This window comes from Epinephelus moara, chromosome 23 (genome assembly GCF_006386435.1).
Source record: "Epinephelus moara isolate mb chromosome 23, YSFRI_EMoa_1.0, whole genome shotgun sequence".
Taxonomy (NCBI): Eukaryota; Metazoa; Chordata; class Actinopteri; order Perciformes; family Serranidae; genus Epinephelus; species Epinephelus moara.
The window spans coordinates 12,483,152-12,494,900 of record NC_065528.1 but is presented as its reverse complement, the minus strand read 5'-3'; the positions used below and the strand labels follow the sequence as shown (position 1 = coordinate 12,494,900).

At 40.0% G+C, this 11,749-nt stretch overlaps 2 protein-coding genes across 2 annotated transcripts; one reads left to right on the top strand and one right to left on the bottom strand.

Annotated features, from left to right (window-relative positions):
* Nucleotides 1–81: 81 nt before the first annotated feature.
* Nucleotides 82–6,106, bottom strand: alg12 (ALG12 alpha-1,6-mannosyltransferase). Its single transcript, XM_050036134.1, has 9 exons — nucleotides 5,934–6,106; nucleotides 4,460–4,592; nucleotides 3,592–3,765; nucleotides 3,325–3,519; nucleotides 3,135–3,237; nucleotides 2,790–3,014; nucleotides 2,238–2,407; nucleotides 1,275–1,350; nucleotides 82–962 (listed from the first exon to the last, which is right to left on the bottom strand). The coding sequence occupies exons 1-9, from the start codon at nucleotides 6,090–6,092 to the stop codon at nucleotides 719–721; spliced, it is 1,479 nt and encodes a 492-aa protein (XP_049892091.1). The 5' UTR covers nucleotides 6,093–6,106; the 3' UTR covers nucleotides 82–718.
* A 269-nt stretch (nucleotides 6,107–6,375) lies between these two features.
* Nucleotides 6,376–11,390, top strand: creld2 (cysteine-rich with EGF-like domains 2). The gene is made up of 10 exons (XM_050036683.1): nucleotides 6,376–6,738; nucleotides 6,850–6,932; nucleotides 7,217–7,327; nucleotides 7,507–7,598; nucleotides 7,733–7,909; nucleotides 8,031–8,129; nucleotides 9,206–9,289; nucleotides 9,535–9,630; nucleotides 9,834–9,980; nucleotides 10,796–11,390. The coding sequence occupies exons 1-10, from the start codon at nucleotides 6,595–6,597 to the stop codon at nucleotides 10,852–10,854; spliced, it is 1,092 nt and encodes a 363-aa protein (XP_049892640.1). The 5' UTR covers nucleotides 6,376–6,594; the 3' UTR covers nucleotides 10,855–11,390.
* The last annotated feature ends 359 nt before the right edge of the window (nucleotides 11,391–11,749 follow it).

The following is an 11,749-nucleotide window of genomic DNA, read 5'->3' as shown; positions in this document are numbered from 1 at the left end:
AGAGAAATGTTTTAATGTACAGACCAGAGATCTGTCATGTGCGGGCTTGAAACAAATGTCCAATTTAGGAAACTGGTTTCCTCCTTCAGTTACAGTTTTATTCAGCTATGAAATATATCTACAAAATGTACAAATAACAGCCTGAGGTAAAAAAATACAACATTGTCTGTAGTTGCCTTGTCTGCAGGAAACAGTTTCTTCCTATAATTATTCACGAGAAATTCATTACACATCAGCATGAGAGGACAGAAACATTCAGGATTCCCACAGTCATTGAAAACACATGGAATTTCACAATGTTGTTTCCAGGCCTGGGGAAGTCATGGAATTTGTTTTTAAAACAGTCATTGAATTTAGTTTGTTTCTATATCTATGCTATGTCTTGCAGTTACTTTGAAATTGTACTGGATTTTTGAGATGGAGCAATGTGAATGGTCATGAAAATGTTAATATGGGTCCTGGAAAAGTTTTGTCCACAAAAATGTGTGGGAACTCTTTTTAACATCAGGAAAGATGTGACAGTTCAATTCAACATACTAATCTACTTACGCAGCATACATCAGCAGTCAACCTGTAATGGTAGACACACAACAGACCTGTGTTATTCTCTTTGTACCATCTATCCCACCATAGCCTTCAAGAACACTCATTTTGGTCACCTTTGGTCTTATTTTCTGGTCTCTAAGAAACACCTTAATCCAACACATTCCTTTTAAAGTCACTCTTTGTGTTGCCTGGTTGCAGTCTTTCTCTCCATGAGCACAGTTTTCCTCTCTAATCGCACACTGACAGGTGGGAAGTGAAACATGTTGAAGGCAATGTTGCTGTAACCTTCCACGAAGGCCAGAGGCTGATGAGTGTCCTGGAGCAGCTGTATCTTTGTGACGTTAGCCTCCATCAGTAGGTGCGAGTACATTTTGATGTCAGGATCCGAGAGACTCAGGTCCTCACGTTTGTCATATCTGTTAAAATATGTAAAAAGGATTGCATTACAAAGGTAATATTAGATAAATCCCACATAAGTTATGGAATTAGAACAGTTTTCCAGGCCTGGAAATGGTTTGGAAGTAATGGAATGCTTTGGAAAAGTTTTGATTATACATTGTTTTTGGCTGTTAAATTAAAATCACAAAACATGTCTAACATTAACATGAAATACATTAATTTTATCACTAATTTAGAATCTCTATCCTTGCATTACAATACAAGGTGATTATAATGGGTACATTATTTTTGGACACATTTTAGTTCAGAACAATGAAAAAAGCACTCACCTCCAGTTTCTGTTCTGCTCTAGGAAGCGAGATACTCCAGTTTCAGCAGCGTAGGTGTCAATATGCACAAAGACATCTTAGGGGACAAAGGCACTGAGTAAAAATGTGTTCTCCAAACAAACTTCTTTTGTCTTACACACAATTAATAGAGTTAATCATACTAATATGGCTCGCATACATACACACACAAATTCAGTTTAGCTGATGTACTTGCTCGACACCAGTATACAAACTTCAAAAGAGAGCAAAAGGGACAGGGAACACATGAAGACACTGTTTTTAAAGTCACATGCATTTCAATTCTTAGATCTGGTCAAATTTAAAACTGCAAGAATCATGTTAAAAGCGAGAAACAATTCACTCCTGGGCAACATTCAAAAAATGTTTTGTGACAGGGAGGAGGGGGTATAATTTAAGAGGAGAATTTAACTTTAAAAAACAATGTCCGTACAACTGAGAAGAGTCTGTGTATCTCAGTGTATGGGGTGGACTATAAATCAAATAAAAAAATAAAAAGGTATTTTTGGCAGATACATAGATTAGGAAAGGTTGTGTCAAGGGAGTGCATATTTATTTTGTAACACAGATATACTTGGACTGTAAATAAACTGGGTTTATTATGTATTTAATTGGGTGGTCAATAGACTGGGGATATTAGTTGTAAATAAATTTGGGAATTTGTTGAAATAATGTATGAATTAAAAGAGGAAATGTAAGAAAGACACATATACATAGACATGTAAGTTTTACTTCTACCTACTTGTTTTCGGACACTTATCTTGTTCTCGTTTGTTTTTTTATTATGTCTTTTACCCCTAAACTCACACACTACATGCACATTTGATCAAGTTTCTCCATACTTTCAATTGTTAAATCTTCAATATGTATAAAGTTATTAGCTCCTCTCAAAGGTGGCAAGCAGTAAACTCCCTGCAAATAAAAATGTGCTGAAGTGACACCGACCTGCTGTGACTGGCAGCAGCCTGTGTAGTTCCTGCATTCCTTGGCCGCCCGGGTAGTTGTGGTGGGACACGTAGAGACTAATACCAGAGTACGCAGCATTGGTCAGCAGCTGGCCAACCACAACCGCAGAGCCCAGTTTGTACATCCAAGATTTCTGGTAGTTGCACAAACTGAAGCACAGAGGAAAAGAAGAGCAATAGCTTTTGCAGTCTATAATGTGAAAGAGCAGCCATGACATAAACCCACACTAACGCAAGTCCTTCTTATGATGGCACTGGTATCAATATCTGGAAAATAGCTGCTCTGTATCTATTTTAAGAGCGAGGAATAATCAACATCCACCAGCCAAGTCTAATATACAGAATGCAGCAGCTGGTCGTGCACTCCAAACTGCCCTTTTAGCATCGTAACTTTCTCATCTTTCAAATTATTTCTGTACTCCATGGGTCATATTCAGCTTATAAAGCAAAGAGAGAGGTTTGTATTGGTATCTATCAGACATCAGATAAAGTGTCAATTTCCGAGCATTTGGATTAATATTTTTTTACTTACATGAAAGAACAGCCTCGGGCAGCCACCAAGCTGAGCACAGGGAACGTGTATATGATGAAGCGCAGCTCCTTGTGGGGCAGCAGCGAGTAGATGAGGATGAAGCCGACGGTGGGTAGCAGCAGCAGCCTCATCCGCCTGTCGAGGAGGCCGAGGGGGACAAAGAGCAGCGTGCAGCCCAGGGCGCGGGGCACGGCAGAGTAGAAGTACCACAGAAAGGGAGAGGTTTACTGGGGAGAAGAGAGTCAAGGAGAACTGCAGGGTGGAGAGCGTTCATGATGAATTTCAGTGGCTGAAAGTTAACAAATGTGATAAGTGGCAGAGTACTTGAGTAAATAAAAGGATATTCCCCAGTTGGAACTTTTGTTGAGAACAGTGTTGTACCACAAAACCTGACCTTCAGGCCACAAAAGCTTCCTCCAAAAGAAGGTGTCAACGGCCACAGTCAGAGCTGTGAAACACAACGGAAATCAAAACTCGTTTGGACAATTTGTTTATCGAGTATGTACTTATCATACACTGTACATTCACTACTCACCGAGCGACAAGATCCCAGCAGGAACAGCATAGTACAGCAGCTGCAGCAATCCCAGCTTCCTGCTCAGCAGTAATATCAGTAACATGAGTCCCAAGAAAATGCAGAGCTCTGACCGGAACACAATGATGACCAAAGCAGAGAGGCTGACGAATCGGCCGTATTTCTGAGCCATCCAAGATGTGAATGCAACCAGAACTGGGAAGGAAAATGTATAATGTCATCATGTAGAGTCTCTGTTTTATGATGATTATCACCCATGTGTCTTACCTATTGGCAGTGCAAATACATTAGGGAGCGTCCTAGTGCTGTAGAACATCAGGTGAAACTGAGAAGCACACGTCAGACAGAAAAGACTTGCAACCGTGGAGCCAAACTGCTTCCTCACCTCCTTCTGCATGTGCCACAGTGCACTGACAACACACACTCCCAGGGAGGCTCGGACTGCACACAACACATCAAGAGAATGGATTTGTTTAAACTGTTTGAACAGGCAACAACGTTTATAGGGCTGCAACTAACAATTATTTTCATTAACGATTAATCTGCCCACTATTTTCTCAATTAACTGTTTTATAGCGAAACGTGTCCTGTATAATTTCCCATAACCCAAGGTGACATCATCAAATGGTATGCTTTATCCGGCCAACAGTCCAGCTATCCACAGCTGATCAGTTTATAATAATGTTTGACAATGACAAGCATCAAATTCTCACATTTAGGAGGCATGAAAAAAGAAAGAAGACACTGAATTTGTGGAAAAAGAAGCATATTAAGTATTTCTGATTGTTAAACATTTTAAAGATAGATGAGTTAGACGGAAGATTGTATTAAAAGCTTGTTTTACACAAACTTCTGCAATTATTACGTTCACTATTTGAGTTAATTGTACAGTTTATCAGTTTGTTTGTACAGTTATTGTTATGCATTGACTATAATATCAAATATCCATAAAATATGTCACTCAGTCAGGGGTTGTCAGTTTACTTAATGATAGAAAACGAGTTCTTTGAGGACAAAGGTTGGAATTCACTGGGCTAATCGATGAATCAACTATAATCAACTATTGCAGTTCTAATTGTTTTGAACATATAGGTAGAGGGCAAAAGTACCAGTTAGTGAGACAGTAGTGATTTACCAATCAGCTGTGAGTAGAATTTTGGTGTGTCCAGCAGAGACGACAGAAACACAACAGGGCAGCTGAGAATGGAGAGGAACAGGGGGCCGAGGAAAGTCCGTGGCACCACACCAGGGAACTCATGATGGTCATACTGAAAGACAACACAGATACAGTCAGACCTTATTACAGAAAATGTTATTTTTACTTGAATTCATTGCTGACCTTGGAAACAACAGTTGGCAAAATATTTTCATATTTAGATCTCCTAAAGATCTATTTAGGAGTCAATCTGAAGATCTCAATCACATCACATGGTTTTAAATAGCAGATGGAGGACGTGTAGATTTTGAAATTTCTATGTCCCTCTCATAGCCCCGATTATGAGTCACACATGACATGGCTACTAATGGCTGGTGGCTCCAAACTGTCTTGCGCAGAAGGGACTAGAGAGAGTGTTTGGTTTAACTCCATTTGATTAGTCATTATACTCATCTGATTGTATGTGTTTTTGTTTTTTCATTTTGTTAATTTTTTTCTTATTATCTAATCTTACTGAAATACTGTCAATACATCAAGTCTGATTTCTTTTATTTATGGCCTTATTTTTTATTATTTTTTTATGTGCTGTACAGCTGTCTGGGGTATGTATGTTGCTCTGTCTGTTTAAACTCAATGGATAGTATTAAAAAAAAAACTTCTTTTTTTTATCTCCATCTATGGATGAAGATTGAAAGCTCTTCAGAACAGCTACTAAATTGATCTGGTGCTGGGATTGTTTTGACAACTGTTTTCTCAATTACTGAACTGGTATTGTGTGCATAATTATCATCTATATTTACATGTTTTTGAGAATAAATACAAGATGTATGTATCAGCACACACTGCAATGTAACGTATTTTTATGACTTGGCTATACAAGTAAAGCTGAAACAACATTTTGTTTCAAATATAAAAGGTACCTAATTTAATCTAATATGATAAAGATAAAGCATACTTCTTATGAAAGCAGTAAGATTACATTTAAAAGTTCAGCAGATACAATACAGCATTCATTTATCCACATAATACTTCTGTAAACAGTACAAAAACATGATATTCACTAATAACAAGAGCAGTCCATCTCAAAGTAAGAAGACAGGGCATGCTTAAACATACCAGGTGTTGAAAGTATCTAATATCAACAGGCAAATTATTGCAGTCTGTTGGGGCTTTAAACATAAAAGCTCTTTTGCCCAGTGTTTTCTTAGAAGGGACAGTGCCACATTTGATAATATGAAGCAAAAGGTATAAGATACTGTTGTAAATAGTGAGGATAAGTGAATTAAAAACATGTAAATATAAGCTGAAGCCAGTGAATGTGTCTTCTTACATTTAAAGATGGCGTATTCACAGACGTTTAATATTTCTGATAATTATTTAATTCACTGGTGTTGTGCAAAGTTAGCTTGTTAGCACATAGAACAGTATGGGAGGACAGATAACGCCTGCTTACCTTGTCAAAGTTAAGTCTGTGATACAAAATGTCGTGCGCTGCTTGTAAATTAAAGCTTTCCTCAACTTTAGTGAACGGACAAATAAATAAATGCAAAAGACACACTGCTGTGAGTAAAAACAGCAGTGGCAGCCCTGAAACAGTCCTTTTTTCAGCCATGACAGCTGAGTGACTTTATCACTTCCGGTCAAGACAGGAAGCGAACTATTAATGCTTTCATCTCGCTGAAAAATATTTTTATAGTAATGTGACAAAGATATTTTTTAGAAATTACCTCTAACACGTCACCAAAATGGAAAAAAATAATTATTTTACATAATATAATTATATTCCCGAATTTTCCACGTGGGGAAGCAGCTGTTTGTCCCGCGCGTGGCGGCTTGTGATTGGTTGTACATTTGTTTGACAGGCCATCCGAGCCAATCAGCGCAAGCCACAATTCGATCAAGAAGCTGACGCGGAAATCCGAACCCGCAGCGTTTTTTTCTTCAGCCGGCATGTAAATACTACTTTGTTGCGCTTTGCATAGATAACGCAGACTTAGATTTAATGTTAGGAACGGCTCATTTAGATGTGTTCGACCCGTGCAGCGCTTTACTAGCTTGTGTGTGGCTTCAGCGTGTGTCCTGATATGAAAGTGTGTCTGAATTGATCGGCTGAGATGCTGTCCACCGGTCCAGAGCTGCGGCTGCTGCGGCTATTGTCTTGTTTAATTGTTGTTTTACTTTTTCAAGCCACTGGCGCCAAGAGGGACTTAAAAAGCGCCTGTTCTACCTGTCAGCAAATCACTGATAACTTCAGCAAGGTAGGAAAACACTACTAAACCTCTCTTTGTGTGGTGTGACATTATATTAATATCTTACTCAAGTATTGTTAATGATTCCTGTATATTCAGTGACACTGTTTTGTATTTTAGGGCTATGACAGAACAGCAAAGCAGAACTTTGGGGGAGGCAACACAGCCTGGGAGGAGAGAAAACTGTCCAAATATGAAACAAGGTGAGACAGTGCATCCTGACCTGTCCAGGTCACCCTGCCACAGGGGCCGGTCATCAGACCTGTGTTTGCTTTGCACCAGAGCTGCAGGCAGTTGTACAGCAGGAAGCTTATCTTAACTTCTAGACAAACAGGATGTATTTGAATACATAGCAGACTGCATGGTGTTAATTTGCCACTACGAGCAACAGTTTCCTTTCCCAGCTTTACACAAAACCATGTAACAAGCACTTCCTCATATCAAACAGTTCATGTGACATCCATTCATCTTGTCGCTTCCTTTACAGCGAGATCCGTCTGATGGAGATCATTGAAGGGCTGTGTGACAGCAGCAGCTTCGAGTGCAACCGCATGTTAGAGGAGCACGAAGATCATTTCGAGATTTGGTGGTTCAAGAGGTGGGTGCCGGTTATGTATAGGTTATGCCAGCATGGTCAGCGACAATTGCAACTATCAGTTTCACAACATCAAGACGTCACACAGCTTGTGTAAAGTAAAAGACTTGCAGTGTTATTTGTGTATAAAATGACTGATTCACACCTCACCTCTTCCTGTTTTGTTTCCTGTTGCAATGCAGGAAAACGAAACACCCCGATCTGCATAAATGGTTCTGCATTGAAACTATCAAAGTGTGCTGTCCGAAGGGAACGTTTGGACCGGACTGCAATGGTGAGGAAAATCCTTTCAGCATTTAGTGTCCATGTTGGTTCTATTTCTGGTAGACAAGACATGTATGTATCTCAGCGTGTGGCAGTAGCATGGATGTTAAAGTTGTTAACTATTTTCTGATTTTATTTCTGAAGCCTGCGTTGGGGGCTCTGACACTCCTTGTCACGGAAATGGAAACTGTGATGGCGACGGGACTCGCGGTGGGAACGGAAAGTGCAGCTGTGACCATGGCTACGAGGGGGAGTTCTGCCTAGACTGCATCGACGGCTACTTCAACGAAGTGAGGAACGACACCTTCTCTCTGTGCACAGGTACACGTCGACACAGAGAAAGTGTTGTACCACCAGCTTTTTCAGTGACATGTCTATATATATATATATATATATGGTAAGTGTTCTGAATTCTGAATGCAAGCTTCCCCTCTCCCTACAGAATGCCACTCCTCCTGTAAAACCTGCACTGGAGCGAGCAATCAGGACTGTGACGAGTGCAAAGACGGCTGGGAGGAGGACGACCAGGAAGCTTGTGTTGGTAATGCTTCCCATGCATGAGTAGACTTTGAAAAGACTTTAAAAGTACTTTTAAAACAGTAAACTCTGACACCCTGTCATATCTTGAGACTGTGAGGTTTTAGTCACACACTATAAATAGATTTTGCAAGGACCGGGGATCTTGCAGGGTCACTATTTGCAAGACTACAACTGGATTTTCCTTTTGAGGTTATTTTCCATCCTGCTCCTGGTGGAAAACATTATGCCAAACTCCCTTTTAAGAAATGTGACATTTTAACTATTCCTCATGTGTACACAAAACACATAACTCTAGAAACACAGGATAAAAGACATCATATCTTGACAGTATTCTTGTCAATTCGGCATCAGTATAATCCATAAAGATAAACTGTATTTGTGTACAAACATTACATATGTGGATTTTAATGCCTCAACTTGCTACCAGTCTCTGTTGGTCAGCTGTGTTATTTTAGTCGGAGGATAGCCATTTTCAAAATTAAGATTTCTCACTAAAATAAGTGCTGGTTGGAATGAATTAAACTCCAACTCTTGTTCACTCCACAACTCCACCAGTTCTCCTCCTACTCCACAGTCCGAAAAGATCAGAGACTTGTTTATGCCTCCCCAGAGTCCCCTCCATGTTTACGGTCTACGCGGTTTGCTGCTTCTTGTTAGGTGCCGGAGAGAGTGCAGCTATTGGTTGTTGACTATGTTCACGTTATTGAACTTCATTATTTACACGAGCCAAGACTGAAAAGTGTCTATAATATTGAACATGTTTGATTTTGTTGAAATGTCAAGACAAGAAACAGACTTAAGACAGCTCAGGCTGAGTTTTAAGACCACCTTACACCAAACTAACAAGATCACTGGGGCACCCACCAACTGAGGTAAAACTCTCGTGACGATCCCGGCACTAGAAATTTTCATATTTTCATATCTGTCTGCGACAGTCAAATTGCTGAAAAGTAGTTTGGTGCAAGGTCGGCATAGGAGCACCGGTGAAAAGTCTCCATGTTGTACACGGGGGAAAAAATGGCAAAAATATATGTTCTATGTGCACCACTGTCGACCTCACTGCAGTCCATCTTACAGATGTGAACGAGTGCTCCAAAGATCCGTCTCCATGTGAAGAAGATCAATACTGCGTTAACTCGGAAGGCTCCTACTCCTGCAAGGGTAATTACTCACAACATCAGGACACAACAGTATCTGCTGCTTGTTTTACTTTGGTTGGGGAGAAATTATTTACCCTTGGTATACGAAGCAATTCCATAAAGTGTTTGATAACACATCATGGTGATTTCACATATTTACAGCCTGTTTACATCAAACAGGAAAATAATTTTCTCTTTCTTCATGGGAATATTTTTAGTGACATTCATCTAATAGTAAGGTTTTTTTTATGTATTTGTCCTTCCTAGCCTGTGACAACGTGTGCTCCGGCTGCACTGGGGCCGGGCCTGATAACTGCAAGGCTTGTGCCAGCGGGTACCAAGACACAGAGGGCACCTGCTCAGGTAAGATGTGAATAATTCACTATATGAAGGGTTTACACTCTTAAGGTCAGAGGAAGGTTCGTTTAGGTCTTAAATGCTTTAGTAACATTAGCCTTGCACTGTTTATGTGTTATTTGTGATGAAAGCTTTCTGTCTGACCTCCTCAGAAGAGAAAACTGTGTTTCAGTCAGGTCGGTGTATCAGTGTCACATTGTGTTTTCCAGATGTCGACGAGTGTTCCCAGCCAGAGCCAGTGTGCACCAAGGAGCACGAGGAGTGTGTCAACACTAAAGGCAGCCATGTGTGCATCTGCTCAAGTGGCTATGAGGAGCGAGATGGCGAGTGTGTCCAAATGCAACAGCCAGCTGAGGGTTAGTGTTGCTTTAAAGCTGTAGCAAAAACTGTCGAGCAAAGACCAAGCACCACCCACTGTCCTCAGCAAACTTTCTCATTTAACAGCTAAACAGTGCACTAAGATGTGTTTCTGAAAACATCTGAGGAGAACCTTAATTCTTATTTGATCAGCGCTGCCTAGTGAGACAGACGGCAGTTTACGAGGAGTGATTGACATGATTGACAGCTGCTTTAGAGACTCCTCGGCTCTGATTGGTTGTTTGCGTTCAGCCACAGTTTCCAGCAAACGCCATTAGAAGCACTACGAGGAGGAAAAGGAGCAGAATTTTTTTCACAGACCATTCGTCTCATGTCCAACTGTGAGGATGTGACAGCTATAGCAAATATGACAAAAAGTACCTTTATTCAAGTTACCAGTTGTAGCTTTTAGGACTCTCTTCATATCATTTGTGCTGTACAGTTTGTGTGTATTACCTGTATTCACCTTCTATCTGAGACGCTCGTTTTGGGGACGTTCATATCTGCACTGGAATGACTGTAACAGCACTGTAGTGGCAGTTTTTGTCTTTCTATAGAACAGTTGTGACATCACAAATTCATGGAAGTTCTGATGGCTCATTAAAAGCCCCCATTTTTGAAGGTGGATTGAGCGTTTTGATACTTTCACAGTATTTATAAAGCACTAATACCTTTCTTTATTACAAAAAAAGACTGTTTTTTTTTTTGTTTTTTTTTACAAAACGGGACCTTTAAGTTTCACAATCGTTTTATAAATATCAAAAGTGAATATATTATCATTTGTATTATTAATCCATGTTTCCATTCTCATCAGAAAAAGAAGAGGAGTCAGAAGCATCAGAGACGACCACAAGCTCACACGGGGAGCTTTGACGTAAAAACTGGGAACAATGGGAGCGAATTCGGAAGATCAGTCTGAACTAATGCACATCTGAAGCCGCCCATTTTTAGATCATCGACTACACGCACTTAATGTACCAGCTGCACCTAGAATCAACATGAGCTGGCAAGACAGTGTTTTCCAGCAGTGGACCATGGATTAAAAAGAGACATTTATGCTCTAAGTACGCTGGTTATTGTTGCTTTTCTCTGGTGTGATCAAACTACCACTTGTTGTCTTTATTTGTTGTATGGTTTTAAATTGAAGTTGTTTCAATAAAGGTTAATTATGTTGGATTTAAGATAAACATGTCAACAAAATGCATTTTTTTAAAAAATTTTTTTATTATTCTTGAGGAGGAAATGTAGTGCAGTTAAGTAAACAGGTGGAAGTTAGATTGTGTTGCAGTGATATAAAATGGCCACACGATGGCAGTGTAGCCATATGAAATAAAGATGCTCACTGCTGTGTGAAGAATGAGTGCCTTTCCTAGACTGATCTAATAAAGACCACATAGTGTGTCACTGTTTTCCCTTAAGTCTTATCTTTGTATCTCAGCCATTTTGATACAAGATCATATTCAAGTGTTTTCCCACAGGGAATCATACTCTATATTCTATTTCTTCATGCCTACATGTTCTATATCCTCAGTCTTGGATTATTTTCGCACATTAATCCACAGTTTTCTCATGCGGCCTGGACTTCACCAAAGCCTTTCTATCACTGACTTGAAAGTCTGCAGGGCCGTCACCACTCAGGTGTTAGGAAGCTTTTTGGAAAGACCTTCCCGTGGCTCCGTCTGGATCAAAGCATATTTTTCTAACCCAAGTCTCACCTTGCAATAAGGCTTCCCGGCTTCCTGCGGGATGATGTCAGCTGTTTGGACTC

Excerpts from the sequence above, each read along its gene's own strand:
- alg12 (XM_050036134.1), bottom strand. The coding sequence starts at position 6,092 with ATGGCTGAAAAAAGGACTGTTTCAGGGCTGCCACTGCTGTTTTTACTC. Across the intron at positions 4,593-5,933 it reads ACAGACTTAACTTTGACAAG|TATGACCATCATGAGTTCCC; the intron begins GTAAGCAGGCGT and ends GTTGTCTTTCAG. Across the intron at positions 1,351-2,237 it reads GCTGCTGCCAGTCACAGCAG|ATGTCTTTGTGCATATTGAC; the intron begins GTCGGTGTCACT and ends TTGTCCCCTAAG.
- creld2 (XM_050036683.1), top strand. The coding sequence starts at position 6,595 with ATGCTGTCCACCGGTCCAGAGCTGCGGCTGCTGCGGCTATTGTCTTGT. Across the intron at positions 9,631-9,833 it reads CACAGAGGGCACCTGCTCAG|ATGTCGACGAGTGTTCCCAG; the intron begins GTAAGATGTGAA and ends TGTGTTTTCCAG. Across the intron at positions 9,981-10,795 it reads AATGCAACAGCCAGCTGAGG|AAAAAGAAGAGGAGTCAGAA; the intron begins GTTAGTGTTGCT and ends CATTCTCATCAG.